The 20,049-nt window shown below is 39.4% G+C and overlaps 1 protein-coding gene across 8 annotated transcripts in view; it reads right to left on the bottom strand.

Annotated features, from left to right (window-relative positions):
- Window positions 1–20,049, bottom strand: part of magi1b (membrane associated guanylate kinase, WW and PDZ domain containing 1b) — a 402,251-nt gene that overhangs the window by 35,946 nt on the left and 346,256 nt on the right. For 7 of the 8 annotated variants that reach the window (XM_048547401.2, XM_048547403.2, XM_048547406.2 and 4 more), the window contains 6 exons: window positions 17,876–17,904; window positions 16,844–17,060; window positions 9,942–10,033; window positions 7,649–7,841; window positions 4,943–5,233; window positions 2,899–3,099 (listed from right to left, as the gene is read on the bottom strand). In XM_048547401.2, the coding sequence (XP_048403358.1) occupies window positions 2,899–3,099; window positions 4,943–5,233; window positions 7,649–7,841; window positions 9,942–10,033; window positions 16,844–17,060; window positions 17,876–17,904 (1,023 nt within the window). The remainder of the gene's footprint in view (window positions 1–2,898; window positions 3,100–4,942; window positions 5,234–7,648; window positions 7,842–9,941; window positions 10,034–16,843; window positions 17,061–17,875; window positions 17,905–20,049) is intronic. The other variant, XM_048547402.2, reaches the window with a different exon arrangement.

The raw sequence follows: 20,049 nt of genomic DNA, 5'->3' as shown, positions 1-20,049 counted from the left end.
AATCTCACAGAATCCTAAACTATATTTAATATGTCAAACCGTCGTCTATTCACTCAACTTACATACGCGCCTTTATAGACACTTTTCCTTGGAGGTTTGTTGCAGAATGCCTATAAATGGCTGGAGATGTGCTGCAGGGATGTGACATTAGGGCAACATGGGATGAACTCACCCATTACAGACAGATATTAATAATCACGCAGAATACAGTATGAAAATGTTGAAAGAGAAACATTTTTCATTGTTATTATTCCACAAACATCAGAAACATAGATTCACACATGCTGACAGTTCTTGGAATGCTTACAATTCTATTGTGAAATCCAACTTTTAAATTATTAAGTTTCTGAATGTTTAGTCTCTACTGAAAGTATGGCCATTACCATTACCCCAAGGCCATTACCCCAGGAGGAAGATTGGAAGTAGCTACAGGAGAGGTGACGTGTCAATGAGGGCTGGTCAAAAGGCTCAACTCAGTTCTCTGGGACCTCTAACTAATTGTATTAAAATCTGTCAGGCCCTTTAGCCCTCACACTTCTGCTCCCCCTTTCAATTCCTAAGACAACTCATACTCATCCATCTTATGTTCAATTATACCTCCCAAGCCAACTTATGGCCTTCTCTGTTGATTTCAGCCTGGGTACACCAGGTACAGACCGGAAACTTTATTTCTGTTTAACATCTTCATGTGGTTATAAATTATATTGTGCTGTTTTGTCATTGTCTCAATATATATGTTTACATGATTAAGAGGCATGAAATGCCTAAAGATTCTTTTATCGATTAACACTCAAATGTAGAAACATCAGACTATCTTTCCTCAAAATCATGGCTTTTTCCCCTGCTTGCCAGAAAAATCTGGGAGATGCTGAAATCCGGGAATCAGAACCCACCTGCCATTTTAAAATGATTCAAAAGGCTCACCTAATTCTGTGAAAATCCAGGCCTTTCATTCTCTAAGCTTATTTATTCTCCTGCCTATTTTTTGAATCATCAGCAAATTTAGTCTCTTTCTTCTGGCTATTAATGTTGTCTACTGGTAGTTGAGGCTTCAGCCTATTGTAGCATTCTACTAATTAGAGTGTTCTAACCCGAACACATGCCATTTTTCCTGACACTGTCTGTGGTTCATCAATTCTCTATCCATGCTACTCTGTCACCCCAGCACTATGAGCCCTTTTCTTGCCCAGGAGCCTTTTATTTAGCAACTCATTGAATATATTTTGGAAATCCAAATACATTGTATCTACTGGTCTAGGTTAATCCAACAAGCTTGTTACATCTTCAAAGGACTCAAAGACCTCGAAGGAAGAAATAAATTTATTGAACATGAGCTTCTCTTTCATAATACAAGCATGGGGAGACCACACTGAGTTATGATTTTCTAAACATTCTGCTCTCACTTCTTCAAAACGGAAGAGGACTTGTAACATAATTCTGTTTTTATCTTCCTACATATGCTGCTAGACCTGCTAAGTTTCTCCCGCACTTCCCGTTTTTATTTCAGATTTTCAACACCCATTGTGCTTTACTTTGCTTATAGTTCCTTAATTTTGGTCTTCCTCCTTTCTGATTAGAGATGAACATTTGCAGTTTGCCAATCCACTGTGATTTTTGGAACTTTACAATCGATCAATTTATACATTGACTAGCCCAGCCACCACTTTTTCTAAGACCTTGGGATGCAGGCCATCAGAACAAGGGGACTTGTCAGCCAATAATCACATTAGTTTACCCAGTACTTTTCCAGTGATAAAGATTACTTCATATTCCTCCCTTTATACACTTGATTTTCTTAACTGTTATTACAATGCTTCTTGTATCATCTATCATAAAGATGAATACGAAGTACTTGTTTAAGGTTTTATCGTATCCTTCAATCTCATCCCACAGGGGACCAACATTTAATTTAGCTTTCTTCAGTACTTTTAACGTTGGTTTTCCCATTTCCTGTTGGCTTACTCTCATATTTCACTTTCTTCCCTTAATGGTTTTAAGGATGTTCCTGGCCTATCACTAATCTTCAAAGCTGCAGGCTTCTTGTTTCAACTTGATACCATCCTGAACTTTGATAGTTAGCCATGGATGGTGGATTCTTCTCAGAAATTCTCTCTCAATGGATTGCATCCAGACAGATATTAATAATCACGCAGAATACAGTATGAAAATGTGGAAAGAGAAACATTTTTCATTGTTATTATTCCACAAACATCAGAAACATAGATTCACACATGCTGACAGTTCTTGGAATACTTACAATTCTATTGTGAAATCCAACTTTTAAATTATTAGGTTTCTGAATGTTTAGTCTCTACTGAAAGTATGATTTTTTTAAAAAAGCACCAATACAAATCTTCTAACTTCACTTAATAAAAACAAAAAAATTGACATATTCAGCTACCATAGTTGCATTTTAGATGATCAAGAAATATCTGCAAAGGTAACCGTATCATACTTAAGAAAAAAGTAAATTACCTGTGTCTTGGGCACAGAATAATAATTTGAACAAGTTTACAATAAAAAAGAAAGAAAAGATCATGTAGGAAACGAAGGGTGGAAGACTGGACAAGCTGCAAATTGGGTACCCTAGACCCACATTGACAATGGGTTTCCCAACTGGAAGAAACTTCATGCTGGGAGTGCCAAATTGTTAAAATTACTGTATCACCCTTACAAATATGTCATATTAAATTGTTACGCCTTGAACTTGTAGGACATTTCATTTACAGATTTTGGAAAAAAAAATAGACAATTTGAATCCAAGCTAAATAAATCATGAAAATAAAAATCTGCCACAAATTGAAGCAGGAGAATTTGTAAAGTCACTGTCAATCTACAACATGTAATCAATGTATCAGGTGTCTCGTTTCTGTCAAAGTAGGAGAGCTGCTGACTCACCGTCACCAGGAATAATGCGCAAGGTTACAGTGTTTCCAGCTTCCTTGATCAGGTTGACAATATCCGAGTGGGACTTGTTGGTAATCGAACATCCATTAACGGCCAAAATGCGATCTCCAACTTTAAGCTGGCCACAACGGTCTGCAGGGCTTCCTTCGATGATCCGACCTATTTTGTGAGGCATGGCTACACATGCATTGCCTGGTTTTGTACAAATTTTAAATCAGGAAGGTGGTAAAGGTGAACCATTAGGAGAGGAGGACAGGGAGACAGAAGGTCAGGGGTTAATTTAATGTGCCACCAAGCAAAATTAATGATGGAATGCTTTACATCCCATGGTTGATGATCAAAACATTGGCAATCTGTTCTACAAAATGCATCTGAGAAGTAGTAATACACAGCTCCCTCTTTAGCTCTTCTAAAGATTTTGAGCTGTCAATAGTCAAATATGATTTCCCACATATATTGCAGGGTTTTCAAGAGGTCGTATGCAGTTCCTAGGTGGATCCATACTCTGTTTCCTTCTCTAACAAAATAATGCATCCGCGGTCTTCTAGTGGACATGTGGGACAGGAGTCTAGCAAGGAAATACTAACTGCAAGGGGTGCCACTTGCTACAGGAAGCAGGTGCTCCACTGAAACCTATTATCTCAGTGATATTTAATAACGGCAATTCAAAAAAATGAAATGCAAGTTGACGATCCTCGTGCAAGTTGACAATCCTCATGCAAGTCAACATATAATGTTTCAAGCTCTCAGTACTGTGGGCATGAAAAGGACAAATGGAATAAATATTGAGAGAAATATTCTGGGACATTTATAATTATGTTAAAAAATTATTAACATATGCTAAATTTTCTGTCACAAACACAAAAACATCTTTTCTCTTATCAGGGAAAGCAGAAATTTGATTCGTGTACTTGACACTCTTGGAAAATTTGAAGGTTTGTGAATAACTAGATTTTTTTTTAAAAAACAGCATATATTCAGGCATCTGGGCTATCATTCTGGCTAATTAATACAATGCAGAACTGTGGATCAGCAAGCATTGCACAAAGAAAAAAGCACAACTACCTTGGGGTGGGGTGGGATATTGTGAAACATCCAGAGGTCAAAGGAGACACCTTGGTATAATGTCATTCCTTCAGGATGTCAAGATTATAATATAACATCCAAATGCAAATCAACACTAATTGCAGTTGTGGTTGGCGCCATAGTGTCTGGTGCCCACCTCTGGTATTTATCAGGCCAAGTTTAGGAGTTCTATAATGTGAATAAATTTAGCACTTTGCCAATGTTCTGTTCTTTCTCGTTGCAGAAAGGCAAGCAAACCTTAAATCCAATGAGATCCATTTGGAACAAAATAAAATGTTTGTTTCTATGCTACAGCTTTGATACTCAAGAAAAGTAAAATCACTAATTAAAAACCGTGAGCTGCAGCATGTAACAGCAAATAAACTGTGTGGATTCTTATGGAACCTCAAACTTAAATATCATAAAAGCCAAGCTTGAATCAGTTACATTTAATCATTAGCAAAGAAAGAACAACTCATTGGAACCCAAAACAATTGCTCAGTTAAATGAACCACACAAGAAGCAAGGCAAAGCAGAAAGCAGGCATTTCATGCAGGGTTATAGGCAAGTCCAATGACCATAATAAATTCACACAATATTAACAAATCCTATACTATGCCATGTTAATCTACAGGTACAATTAATCTATGGTTTTTGTAAAGTACTTTTCCAAACAGTACTAAACGTTAAATACTTGCAATTACCTTGTGATTTTAATACAAAAGACAAATTAGTAATAAAATAATTGACTGCATTAAAAATGCCTGTACACACACAGCTCATTTGAATGACTGGATAAGCAAATCATACCGGAGTGGGTTCACCATACAAGTACTAGTTCAGGGCAATTAAATATCTAATAACTTTGATCATTGTCAAACATGTACACTGTAGTGTATCATATTTGCATTCATAAATCCACCATTTTGAGTTCGCAGTTTATTCAAATTTATGTTAAAATATAGCTTACCAAACGTGGTTCCTGCTTCTGGGCGACTAACCGACGAGACAATAACAAAACCAAAGCCTTCATTTTCTCCACGCCGTATCTCCACATCATATGGCTGCACACCCCCTCCAACACCAGCACCACCAGTGCCACCTCCACCAGCACTGCCACTGCCAGAGCTCACTGTGTTCAAAGAGTTCTGACTCCCTTGGGGGGTGCGCTTTTCTTCAGTCAGAGAAGCTGCTTGGTTGCTGCTGTGATGCGACGAGACTGGAGAGGCAGGGACTTCAGTCTCAGGTTTTGGAATGGCTGCTGCATTGAGAGGAGTGAAACAAAACTTCAGTTTCTAAATGGAAGCGCAACTCTCAGTTGACACTTGAACACTCTAAGGCTGAACACATTACAGAAAGGAAGAAAACTGATCCATCCTTAGCTAATACCAGTTTGGGTAGTAGATCTACCATGATAATTGCTTGTCAGGGGAAATGGGGGTTAGCATAAAAATTAGCCCGGAGTTCCCAGCTCTGATCTGCATCAGGTCAACTACCCTATGTGCAAAATGTGGCTGAAGGCTTTATTAATCTAAGATGTGATGCCACGCACAGTCAGCTAGTAGTAATTTCTAGGTTCACTGAATTACTGCAACATGGGAAGATTGGGGCCATACCCCAAAAGTTGTCAGAGGAATGAAAAATGGTTTACATTTGGTTTTTCTTTTCAACAAGGTGACTGGCAATAACAAAAATTGTTTTTCATTTTGTTAACTGGGTCGTAAGATTCAATATTGTTTAACTCTTCATGGCCAACAACTTGGAGTTTCCCTGAAAGATTAATTAAGTTGTTCAGCAAGTACCTGAGCCATGCAAGTATAAAGATTCCCAACCCATATAGAAAACAATTTATGCATCTATTCAGCAGGTACATTGAAGGCTTATGGGCAGTGCTATCCCTGCACACATCCCCAGACTTAACAGTTCCAGCTGATCACAGAGGCATCAGTAGACAATCATGCTATTTTGGAATGCCATTTACAAAGTGTGCCTATATCCAGTATCTCCCTTTCCCCTCCTGCTGGGAGATAAAAATGACAACCCCTGAAGTCATGGACACCAAATTAGAAGCAAAATCATTTGGAATGCATAAAAGGTCTGAATTAGGAGACAGAAGACAGAGATTTCAGAGGATTGTGGGCTTGAAGGAAATTACAGAGAGGGAGGGAGCGATGAGACCATGAAGGGAGAAAAGGATGACAATTTTAACTTTGAGGCTTTGCCGGACCTGGAGCTATTATAGCAGAGAAAAGATGTAGGAATGAACAGGATACATGATGCAGAATGCTGCATGAGCTGAGATTTACAGAGTGTGAAAGATGGATGGCGAGCCAGAAGCAACTGGTACAGTCTAGCCTGACAAAACAAATACTAACACGGATGTAGTTTTCAGCAAAGGTTAGACTGAGTGCAGAGTAAGACAGTGCCTAAACAGGTGGAAGACTGTTTTGGTGAGGCAGAGAATAAGGGATTGAAATCTCATGGTCAGTTGGAATGCTAAGGTTGTAAACCTGCAGAGAATGCCTGGCAGATGTGAACATCAGGTAGAAAAGCAGGGCCCTCAAACTCGACCAAACAAACCTTGCTCCGTCCAAATTTAGCATGCTGCCTAACAGTTGGTCACACTCCAAATGCCAGGCTCCTTAGAGCAGAGAAGGAGAGTGTGCTTCCATCCCCAGAGAGTCTCAAAACCTTTCCCAAGCCCTATCTCACATATACACTACTCAGAGTAGTTTTGTGTGTAATTTGAGAAGTGGCAAATTTGAGCACATCACAAAAGGCACCCTCTCCTGAGATTCAAGGCAGCTCACTATGTTCAAACACATGCCAGGAAACCCATGAGATTAAAAAGCTTCATGTACAATGGAAAATGTTACATCCCATGATTTCCAAAAAAAAATGGTATTTTCAAGGGCATGATAGCCTTGTCAAGACTGTGACACAAACGAGTGAAATTCCTAACCTCCAACATAGTCAGTGCGTGAAGTGTAGGGTCTAAAAGTGTAAGTTGGGAACACAGTATTTCCTACCTCCCAGGTTTTCCAAGAACTTCCAGAACGGTCCTTGGCATGAGCTGTTCCCCAGGTTTATCGCTATCACTAATGCAAGTTGATTCTTAGGCCATTTTTGATTGAATGCAGCTGGATGAGTCATTGCTGAGTGAATCATCCAGAAATCTCAATTCTGGCCCAACATTCATTCCAATATGATGCAGGTTGCTTGTTGCTGTCCCCAAGCTGTACAGCACAGATGATAAAAGCATTTGTCTCATCTGGTGGATATGCACTTAGGGAGAAAGAAGGTTCTAACAACTGCATAGATCATGGAAAAACTACAGTTAGGAAGAAAGACTGTCAACTTTTGAGAGCCACTGGTTCCACTGTTATTAATAGACTGCATCAGGGTGTGCAGCAAAGATTCTGAAACGTGGAATGCAAATGAAATAAGGTAGTTGGAGTAACATGATGAGAATGTACCAAGAATAAAATTGTAATTTACTAAATAAACTGTTTTGCAGATTTAATTCAAAAATAGGACAAAATTAGTTGCCAAATTTTGCCAAGTTATGTAGTGTACAAAAGTCTATGCAAAAACCTTTATATTCCAGGAACATGACCTTTCTTGCAAGAACAAGGCGATGTGGTTTGCTCCCAATCACACGCTGACAGGTACTTACCTGGATAAACCACTTTACGTCTCACAGTCAGATTAACGTGGCCCTGCTTGGCTGCTTGCTGCATTAACTGCACAACAAGTTGGTGGGACTTCCCAACCACAGCTGTGCCATCCACACATATTAGCTCATCACCTGAGCGCAGCCGTCCATCTGCATCTGCAGCACCCAGTGGCACAATATGACCTATGTAGATCTGGACCAAAAAGAACCAGAAAGGTTGATGACACGGAGCATCGGTATTTTGGAACTAAGCATACATCAAATTCAGTCACAATACTTAGCACCAGTCATGTTAATTGAGTAGATTCGGCACAATTAATTCCCACGTTTCATAAGTAAATGCAAGAAGAAAAGGGAAACAAATGCCCGGAGTAGTTCTAACAAAGTACATTAACAGATTGTAGTCATTTTGAAATGGAGATACTATGAGTAGAATTAAACAGAACACACAGAATACATACATCCACAAGTCAAACATAGTGCCCACTGAAGGAATGGCATTTTGGACTAATCCTGTATGTTCATCTTAAGCAGATGAAAATACTACGTTTCTTTCACTGTTCAACCAAATAAAAACATTGCCATTGACTCCACGCTTTTACTGCAGTGTCCAAGACAAAATACAAAAAAAATGTGAGGCCTATAAGAAATGTTTAAATTTTTTTCTGGAAGTGTAGTATTTTTGTACCCAAAACTAATGCTCCAATGAGAACAGAAAAGCACAAGGACGGAGTATTTTGTGGGAAAATGAAAATTGGAGAATATTCAAAATATTTCAGGAACTCAGCTAGTTACTTCAATACTTTGCAAAGCCAAATTTATTGAAATGATCATTCAAAACATTTACCATTTTGCGTTAACTGCAGTGATTATACAAACTTCAGCGAGAAGACAGTGTGTAATCACAGTCTGCATGTTTATGCACTGAAGAGTGAAAATGAGTTCCTTATACCCTCAACAATGAATTTTTAATGAAACAACAGATGCAAATTCAGAATTTGACACTTAAAAAGACTACACAGTAGGAAATCTTTGTTCAACTTAAAATGTAGATAATCTTCAAAACTGCCATGAGCTAGAAATTCGGTATAGTTTTAAACTTAGACAACTTTAAATCTTTAAAGTTCTAAATGTTAATTTAGCTGATGTTGAAGACTGTGCTGGGGTAATTCTTTTTAGCTGATGTGTTGAGAGTAGGGATGACTGACTGCAGTGGGTTGCTGGTGGCATGCTGTGCTATCTTACAATGAAACTGTGCATCCAAAGTCATAAGTAGGTTTTCCCACCTAATGACATTTCAATCCTTGAGTTCGGGAAACAAACCCTATGCTACCAGAGTGGAGGTGGAGGGTAGTAGCAATCATCGCTTGCTTCAGAAAGGGGTTTTGCTGCTGAGGGAGTCTGAGGAGCTGGGAGGAGGGCATTCTGCTCCTCCTGCCCACACGGAGTGCTGAGGGCAGCTGTTACACCCCCTGAGGGTATGAAAACTCTGGCTGGCTACAGTTAAATGTGGCAAAGTGACGGGTCCCAAACTTCGTGAAAAGAGGAGGTTTCGAGTAGAGAATTGATGAAAAATATCCTGAAATATGCAGACTTTTAAAGCAAGTTTAGCCTCCATTTATTCTGATATTTTTGCTGCCATCAACTTCAACCATACTTGATCATGAAAACAACAATATATTGTTAATAAACCCTACTGAACCTAAAGCAGATGTTCCTGTTGATATGCATTGTTACAGATGAACCAGAAATAATTCAGACTCTTGTATAGCTGGGCTAACGTATGGATTTCTAAGATAAAAAAGAATAAACACCACTTATGTAACTTAGTGGAAATGCTCCTAATGCTATTTGGGCAGCCAAATACGCCAAACCATTACTGTCAGAAATAAATGTAGCGGCATTTGGGAAGGTACTAAATTTCATTAAAAGCAAGAGAATAAGTTTTGTTACTATCAAAAGGGAAGGAAGGTGACTTATCACTTTGGAGATACTCCTTTTCCTCTGTGAGACTGGCCATTAAGACTGGAAAATGAATTCAGTTTATTGTGTGTGATGAAAATGAATTCAGCACCAATTAGCTCCATAAGCTCAGCACGTCACAGACCATATTGAATTTACCAAAGCTGTGTCAAAATATAATACACAAATAATTGGTATGCCACTTGTCATTTTACAATGGGAAGTATGCCTTTGTTTCACATCATATTCAATACAGAAACAGGGTAAAACTTAATTTCCCAAATGTAGCGTTACACAGAAAAGCAATAGCAAGTCAACTTTAATTACTCACTGGCTCTCCTGGCTCATTTCCACCAAGTATCCTAAAACCAAATCCAGTTTCTTTTCTCCAGAGGAAAATGTCTTGTTCTTGATAATCAGGAACTGTGGAAAAGCATGGAGATGTCATAACACCATACATATGTGAAGAACATAATGAAGGTCAATAGGCTTTCATTAACAACTGGACAGAGACGTATTTTGTTTGCTGTACCGACAGATTTAAGAGCTTTAGAACGGTTCAGCAAATGGCACTATCAAATTAAAGGCTTCCACTGTTAGCATCAGTGTCACCATCCCCAATTGATTTTAGGTCTAAATCACAGACTGTGGTTTTAGTGTTGCGATTTACTGCAACAGCTAGGCCGTGAATCATGGCAATGTCTCCAAGTTGGCTGCAGGGTAGAAACTCAATAAGGGCATTGCCGACAATAAATCTGACACTTGGACCGGGCCTCACCTTCTTTCTCAGTGGTGGATAGCAGATGTCCTCTGTTAGAATTATACCAGGCAGAGCAAGTAAGAATATAACCTGATTTAGTAGCAGCTATTGGAGCATTCTACAACTCATGGCAAATCCGGTTATACCATTAGAGAAATCAAAATGTCAGCTGCACATACTTCTACACTGTGCATTCAATTAGATTTTTAACTGGTTAAGAGTTGAGTGAAATCAGTGGCCCAATTGGTCATAAACATTAATGTCTGCATTGCTGGGACAGTTCTTTTATTGATGATGATAATAATAATATTCCCTCATGCTTACTGTTGAACATCAGCAGTACTTAAATCATTTATCTGTCACCTTGCTCCACCAAATATCCACTGAGCAATTACGACATCAGCAATCATTTTATACGCACTTAACCACCTACATTACTCAAAATTCTGACACTTCAGCTCCTAATTAAGTTGCTGACAGGGTGAATGCAAAAGAGACACAAGTGGTTAAGTTAAATTAGTTTGAGATAAAAAAATATATTAAATAATTGAAATTTATCTAAAGGAAGTTCATTTGATGGCATCAGTAAGTTAATGGGTTACCCAATTGCTGAGCCACTTAAATCAAAATGGCTCCAGGTTCAAACTTTAGCCTGTGCTAATTCCAGGAGGACTGCATTGGACCTCAGTGCCTTGAAGGTGAGGGAAGGCAAATAAAATTCAGTTATTTGCCCTACTCCGGACTACAATTCACGAAACACTGCTAGAAGATTTGCATTCATGACTATACATGTTCAGCACTACAGCTCAGTGGTTAGCATACTGTCTCTCAGCACCGGGGACCCAGGTTCGATTCCACTCTGGGGCTGCCGTCTATGTGGAGTTTGAACATTGTTCCTGTGTCTGCGTGGGTTATCTCCGGGTGGTCCAGTTTCCTCCTACGGTCTGAAGATGTACAGGTTAAATGGACTGGCCATGGGGAATGCAGAGTTACAGGGATAGAGTAAGAACATAGAACAGAGAAAAGTACAGCACAGTACAGGCCCTTCGGCCCACGATGTTGTGCCGTGGAATAATCCTAATCCACAAATAATCTAACCTACATTCCCCTCAATTCACTGCTGTCCATGTGCATATCCAGCAGTCGCTTAAATGTCACGAATGACTCCGCTTCCACGACTACCACTGGTAAACTATTCCATGTGCTCTCAACTCTCTGGGTGAAGAACCTCCCTCTGACGTATCCTCTTATACCTTCCTCCTAACACCTTAAAACTATGACCCCTCGTGGCAGTCAATCCTGCCCTGGGGAAAAATCTCTGGCTATCAACGCTATCCATGCCTCTCATTACCTTGTACACCTCAATCAGGTCACCTCTCTTCCTCCTTCTCTCCAGAGTGAAAAGTCCGAGCTCAGTCAACCTCTCTTCGTAAGACAAGCCCTCCAGTCCAGGCAGCATCCTGGTAAACTTCCTTTGCACCCTCTCCAAAGCCTCCACATCTTTGCTATAATCGGGCAACCAGAACTGGACACAATATTCCAAGTGTGGTCTCACCAGGGTTTTGTAGAGCTGCAGCATAACCTTGTGGCTCTTAAACTTGATCCCCTTGTTAATGAAAGCCAAAACACCACATGCTTTCTTAACAACCTTATCCACCTGGGTGGCAACTTTTGAGGGAGCTATGCACTTGAACAGCAAGATCCTGCTGTTCCTCCACACTGCCAAGAATCCTGCCTTTAATCCCATATTCAGCATTTAGGTTCGACCTTCCAAAATGCATCACTTCGCGCTTATCCAGGTTGAACTCCATCTGCCATTTCTCAGCCCAGCTCTGCATTCTGTCAATGTCTCGCTGAAGCCTGCAATGGCCCTCGGTACTATCAACGGCACCTCCAACCTTTGTGTCATCAGCAAACATACTAACCCACCCCTCAACCTCCTCATCCAAGTCATTTATAACAACTACAAAGAGCAGAGGCCCAAGAACAGAGCCCTGCGGGACACCAGTCAGCACTGACCTCCAGACAGAATATTAACAATCTACAACCACTCTCTGCCTCCTGTCAGCCAACCAACTCTGAATCCAGACAGCCAAATCACCCTGTATCCCATACCTCCTGACTTTATGAATGAGGCTGCCATGGGGAACCTTATCAAATGCCTTGCTGAAGTCCGCGTACACCACATCCACTGCTCGACCCTCGTCAACCTGTCTCGTGACTTCCTCAAAGAATTCAATAAGATTTCTAAGGCATGACCTGCCCCTCACAAAGCCATGCTGACTCCCGTTAATCACGCTATGCTTTTCCAAATAGTCATAAATCCTATCCCTCAGAATTCTTTCCAAAACCTTGTTGCCCACAGACTTAAGGCTGACTGGTCTGTAACTTCCAGAGATTTCCCTATTCCCTTTCTTGAAAAGAGGAAAAACATTTGCCTCCCTCCAATCTTCCGGTACGACTCCCACGGAGAGTGAGGAAACAAAGATCTTCACCAGCGGCTTAGCAACCTCCTTTCTCGCTTCCCGGAGCAACCCCGGATAAATTTTGTCTGGCCCTGGGGACTTATCAATCTTAAGGTTTGCCAAAATTTCCAGCACATCAACTTCCTCAATCTTGATCTGTTCAAGCCTGTTTTCCTGCTCCTCAAAGTTCTCATTCACAACAAAGTCCCCTTCCTTTGTGAAAACCGAAGCAAAAAACTCATTTAGGGCTTCCCCTATCTGCGCAGACTCCACGCACAAGTTCCCTACGCTATCCCTGATCAGCCCTACCTTCTCCCTGATCATTCTCTTCTTCCTCACGTATGAGTAAAATGCCTTGGGGTTCTCCCTAATCCTTCCTGCCAAGCCTTTTCCGTGCCCCCTCCTGGCCCTCCTCAGTCCAATTTTGAGCTCCTTCCGAGCAAGCCTGTAATCCTCTAAAGCTGTGCAAGACCCTTGCTTCCTCCACTTTACGTACGCTGCCTTTTTCTTTTTGACTAGAAGCACCTCTGTACCTGTCATCCAAGGGTCCTTAATCTTACCCCTTCTTACCTGTCTCAGAGGAACAAATTTATACATCACTGCAACAACTGCTCCTTAAACAGCCTCCACATGTCTGCTGTGCCCTTTCTGTGGAACAATCCCAATCTGTACTTCTCAATTCCTGTCTGATAGCGTCATAGTTTCCTTTACCCCAGTTAAGTATCTTCCCCTGGTAACTGCTCCTTTCCCTTTCCATGGCTATGGTAAATGTGAGGCTGTTGTGGTCACTGTTGCCAAAGTCCTCTCCCACCATGAAATCTGACACCTGTCCTGGCTCATTGCCGGGCACCAAATCCAAAATGGCCTCCCCCCTCGTCTGCCTGTCCACATACTGAGTAAGGAAACCCTCCTGAACACTCCTGACAAAAACGGCTCCATCCAACTGCACTAAGGAGGTTCCAATCTATATTGGGAAAGTTGAAGTCACCCATAACAACTACCCTGCTACGTTTGCACTTTTCAACAATCTGCCGGCCAATGAGTTCTTCAAAGTAAGGGCGTGGAATTGAGTTAGATGCTCTACAGAGGGTCAGTGTGAATGAGATGGGCCAAATGGCCTGCTCCCACACTGTTATTATCAGACAAGGGCACTATCAAATTTAGCTGTGATGTTTCCTACAGTTAAACTACTAACTGGCAGCAATGTTAAGAAGGGTTGTGGGGTAGTGTGGGGGAAAAGGCATTGGAAGTGTTTGATCAGTCATGGTCAATATAATGGTGCAACAGGTCCGATGGGCTGAATGGCCTACTTCTATTCCTCTGTTAGGAGGTTTCCTACACCTCTTCCTAAACCTTGTATGATTCACTACCTTTCTTATATTGGATGGTTTTCCCAATTTCTGTTATGTTTTGTCCCTTCACCCTTATAAGCCTCTCCCATCTCTAAAGACAAACTAAAAGGAAAACATGTAAACATTCAAGGAAGCAAAATATTGAGATAATAATTGTAGTCCACAAGTACACAATTTCCCTATGTTATGACATAAAATGGACTAAATGTTGGAATGAAAACAATCATATGAGAAATACACATAAATTAGGAGTGAGGTAAAGTAAGAGTACGATTTAACAAGAAGAAAATCAAATACATCAAGAACAAGAAATGATAGTCAAGAGATGCAACAGCATTGGAACAGTAGGAGAATGGGAAAATTAGGATTCTAAATTCAAAAGGGTTTTTTTTCCAAAATACGAACACTAAGGGAATGAGTCACATCTCATGCTTAAAATTCCCAGTGTGGATGGATGAAATTCCAGAGTTTAGTTAGGAAGAAACACAATTAATGAGCACTGGAAATTTGCCACCCATTGTGAGCCTTTGGTTTATTTATTGGTTCACCTAGCTGTGTTTCTCCTCAACCCTACCATACATGTAAACGATTATTTCTATCCAGTGCCACTGGACATTAGAAAGTTCATTCACATTCATGTGATTTATCAGTAGCTTTCCTGCAGGAAATAATCAGTGTAGCAGAATTACAAATCACATTTAACAATCAAATCCATCAAAAACAAATTGTTGGCTGATGATAGTGTTAACTGAAGCAGCTAATAACACAAAAAATGCATTTATAAGATCACTACTGCAATTATCATTGTTACTTTTTCTGAGCAGCAGTTAAACGTCATGTACTGCACATGTAATTAGCAATTCTACGATGATGAAAACTTAGTTTGTTTAAAGTTTATTTTTGAACGCAAGTGCACAGCCACCACATGGGATTCTGTTACCATTCACATATTATTTGACATACAACTAGCTTAGTCTGTAGCAATGGCACTGCTAGGAGCTCCAACGTGCTCCTTTTCTCTCAGTGGTTTCAACATATTCACAGTTTCTTCATGTGAGCCTTGAACAATTATGACAAATGTATAAAAGTTCTTCTTTGCATTCGGAGAAGACAAAACGTCAATAACCAAAAGAAATATCCTGTGACCAACAACACTGTAAATATTGGCCTGGCTCCATGAATCACATAATCCTACTGAGATTCCTATTTGAGTTAAGTTAACCTTAGCATTTAATCCACTACTGTCACATGAAGATCTTTTCCTCAAGTACATCAAACATTCCTTCTCAATTCCTGGAGTATGTTCCTAACATACTGGATTTATTATATTATGACATGAGTAGATTACAGTGAAGAAGTTAAAACACTAATCACAATAATATCAATAAATGTCTCCTGGTATTTTAGCAGTGTCAGAACACTAGCACACTGCATCATGAAGTGTCATTCATGACATAAAAATCTTCTTTAAACTGCTCTTGCTTAGCTGCATTTCAGATAGAAGAATACTAACATGCCACCAGCAGTTTTACGGCTTATTTGGTTGCATTTAGCAACAAGGTGTAAGGAACTGAATAAATGGCTTCTTGTTGCAAATTTATAAATGGGAGGTGTGTAGGAATGGATCATGAATTAATCATTTGTGCAAATAAAAAAAGAGGCATGTCAAACAATGTGAGTGATAACATCTGGAAATCTCTTGCATTTTAGAAGATTATGTTGGTTGGGTAAGATCACATAGGTTACAAGTGGAGTATTAAAACAGTGGTATGAACCAGCAAAGAAAAAAGGCCCATGTTCCACGGTCAAGTTCTATCCAATTCTCTGCTTATTATTTATGATATATACCTAATTTCTTCTTGGTAAGAATAAAACTAAATGGCTTCAATGACTAAGTGCAATTAAAAAAAAGGAAGTATTTAGCCAAACTGCTGTTTCAACAGGGCATCTGTTCACAATATGATTTGTAGCCCCAAATGAAAACCATATACAACACCACATTGAAGCAGCCTGTTATGATATTCTGTTTACAATATGTTATTATACTCCACATAACTATTTCGAGTCTACAACTATTTCTAACCTTTTGCCCAGGCTACTAATTAAATCCTGAAGTGAAAAAAGGATTGTTTTTTAAATTGAGATGTGAGACTAAAGATGGGAACTATTCTTGCTGCTCCTGAACTGTTCTTGCTCCTTTAAATTGCTTTACCCAACAGCTCTTAAGTTTTTTTTGCAATGTAATTTGGCAGGATAACACTTAAGCGTTACTTGCAATCATTTTGATTGACATGATTAAAAGACAATGACACAGGAAAATTACATACTGATTGTCAGTAACAGTGCAATGCATTCAATGGAGTCCAAATCTATTTAACTCAGCAAAACAATTATGTTTGAGTTAAAGGTCATTGTGAAAATACTAAACAGTTCATTACTGAGGTGCAGCAATTTTCTGGTTTAGTGATAGCTTGAGATAACTTCGTCATTTTAACATTTTGTTATGCCATTGAATTCCGTCAGTTAAATAAAAACTAATATTGAAACGCAACGTACGTAAATCAGAACAATGCAATAACAGCCTTTATTTTGTGTACTTATTAACATTGCATTTCTGATAAAAAGATGCAGGCTTTAAATTTCTCATTGTACTTACGTCTACTTTCATACATGCTTCTTGACTGAGCCCAAATTTTAAAAGGATCCGGTTTCCTTTGCACAGAACTATCTGCTTGATCCAGGGCTGGTGCCTCGTTTGAAGGGTAGTCTGGAAGCCCAGGGGCGCCCAGGGCTGGTGAAGCAGTGTTTGCGCTCCGCTGGCTTGAGACACTGTGCTGGGAGCTGTTCTGACTGTCCTTCCTTTCCAGTGCTTGCTGCAATTATTCAAGAGAACAGAAGGTCATTCCAGCTTTTCAGTGAGTGCTAGCGATCAATACAATGCTCCCATTTTGGAAAAAAGTCTCTTCTCAAAGTTTGGTTGTTTACTTGCAGCTGGGTACTTTACAGCAGCTCATCATTAAAACTGTATAATGCATTGAAAGGGAACAACGAGAATTTTTAGTATTGGAACACAATATCTCTAAGCCTTGTAAAGCAAGTTATGCATTTTATAACAGGCTCAAAAAAATAAATAATAGGAAGTTGCTTTCTTTTAACAGGAGAAGAAAGTAACCATGAAATAAAAACTACAAAATACACAAAGTGAACATATTGCTTGCACATAGATATATTTTGCCAAAGGGTAAATTTATCTGAAACTGACAAACAGGCACATGAAGGCTGACATTTCTATGATTTGATAGGAAATGCAACCACATTTCCCCTTCACAGGTCTAACGTATTTTGACAATGGAGCAGGCCTGAAGATACTTAAATGTGGCTTTAATCAGCGTTGCCTTGCAACCATTAGAAGTGCATTAATTATCTATTTTGGGAACTCCTTCTTGGTTAAGAGGGGGCGAATAAAAATGTAATCTACGGATACGGCAGGAAAACACAATTTATTGCCCATCAGTCTCAGCTTCTGCATTCTATCCCAAATATCAGTTTGATCAGCCATTTCAGCCAAACAAAGATGGCACATTCATAGATAACACATATTCACACAGCACAGTTTACATGTGAAAAACAATCATAAAATCGGAAGAGCAACATTTACACAGATCCACATATTTCATAGTGAGCTTACCGACTTGGGGCTTTTCTTCGGAAGTGGCCCTGTAAATTGGCAAAACAAGAACACACATTTAGAAGCACTGTAATAACACAACTTCTTAAAAAAATCATAGGAAATCCAGTAAACGTGTTGTGAGCATATAGTTCTTGGACCGTGATAAGTTCTGTGTCAACCATTGTGTTCATAGTGTGATGAGATAGATTATAGCACAATGGATCCTAGGTAATGCTGACTTGTGAATCAGCAGCCTTGAGGCTAGCAGTCTAAACAAATCTGCATGGCCGAAGAAATCAAATCCTGCAAGCACAAGCAAAACAATTTCCACAGCTCCAGCTATGGGAAACTGATAACAGCAAATTAAAAGGAATCTTAACATTTCCATTCAAACTGCAGGAATTCAATTTTTCTTATACTTCATTTGCTTCCCTACTTACCTAACTTCCAGTCATTTTTCATTCATAAATTTGTGCAAGCAGAGCAACATTCATGGGTTTATGGATACCCAACTATTGCCACGCCTCACAAATATATGCAGAGTGGCAGTGCAGATGTGACAGAGCTGCTTCAATAAAGTTCTGCACTACTCTAATCTCTTCTGGGAGCTGGGTCACATACAAAATATGAATGTTTATATTGCAGCATAATGTTCACAAAGAAAAGCATTTATCTCGATCATTATGAACTTGTTCCTACTTCCTTACGTCGCCTGCAAAATGAACAATCTCCAATTAGGAATCATACATCCATCCCAGCAACAATGCTTCTCCACAGTTGCTGCCAATAGTGTCAACCAACAAGAGGTGCTGCTATACCTTTGACGTGGAATCTCCATCCAACAGCTAGGCTAGCATTATGTATACCTAGCCAAGTGTATGAACGATAATCAAACTCAAAAGATATTAATGTTAGAATTCAGCATTCAGAGTCCAGCTTTCTTTTTAAACGTTATGATTATTAAAAGCACGTATCCTTCTTTCTCATGTCTGTAAACATCCTACCGAAAGCCAACTCTAACTCATTTCAGATATTGCCAAAAAAACATAGAAACTGCCAGATTTAGAGCTTTACAGGATTCCACTTGATGCCAGAGCTGGAACTTACAGAAATTGAATCATTACCATGTTGAATTGTACCAGTATGTAATTCACAGCATCAGTCAGACACATGCACTAAATATAATTTATCTATGCTATTAAAAGGATGATTGAAACAGCTGGAAGCTGATTTAAAAATGTTATTTAGTTATAGGTATTTGACAATCCATGTAAAGTCTATAAATCATTCCTATCCTGACTGTGATGAATGCATTTTATCTCATGGAATAAATTGAGATTAGTGAGGCAGAATTTTGACAGAACCTGTAGTTTTTAATCTCTTTCCTCCTCCACCACTGTATATACTTCATATTATTTCCAACACTTGAGATCATAATTCAAGGCCTCTCTCAAAACCTAGATTGGGTGTCTGTTTGAGTAATCATGTTCTAAGCTGAATTACCTATTGGTCTCTCCCTATCCTTTAACAATATTCATTTTATCTTCATCTTCCAAAAAGTTCTATTTGGGAGAGAAACTGTAAAAATCTGAAGAATATTTCTTATTTTAAAAAAAATGGCCCCACAAATTGCTGCCTTGTCTCTCCTCTTACATGAATACTGGTGTCAGCCCTCCAGCACTCGGCCTTTTTGGAGGTTCTCCTTTCAGGGCAGAGAGCAAGTCCAGTCTGGTCACATGCATTCACTCCTACAAGTTTTCAGCAAGGGCCATGCATGACAATCATGAATGAAAATCTCAACTGAACTTTTCCTCTCTTTGTCCGAGGACAGAGAGACAAAATGAAGCACCCTGAATATTATGTCAAATTAGAAGGGCTGTCGAACATTGGACTCTGAGATGGTTTTGAATTTTCTTTGCAGAGAGGCTAAGCTCTCTGCCCTCAAGAAAGATAAATACAAATTTAAAGGACAGATATTCTTTTATCTATCCCTAACAATTTTACCATAGGTACCTATCACATTGGATATCACTGAAATTGTAATTTGGTACAATTCAACATCAGTTACTTAAATATTGATGCACTATTCTGCACTGCGGAGATGCATCATTTTATAAATAGTTCCATGTCTGATCTTTCTCACACCATTACAAGCTGATTAGTCACTACTGGTGTGCAGCAGAATTCAGGTT

Source organism: Stegostoma tigrinum, chromosome 11 (genome assembly GCF_030684315.1).
Source record: "Stegostoma tigrinum isolate sSteTig4 chromosome 11, sSteTig4.hap1, whole genome shotgun sequence".
NCBI lineage: Eukaryota > Metazoa > Chordata > Chondrichthyes > Orectolobiformes > Stegostomatidae > Stegostoma > Stegostoma tigrinum.
This window is presented reverse-complemented; position numbering and strand designations above follow the sequence as displayed.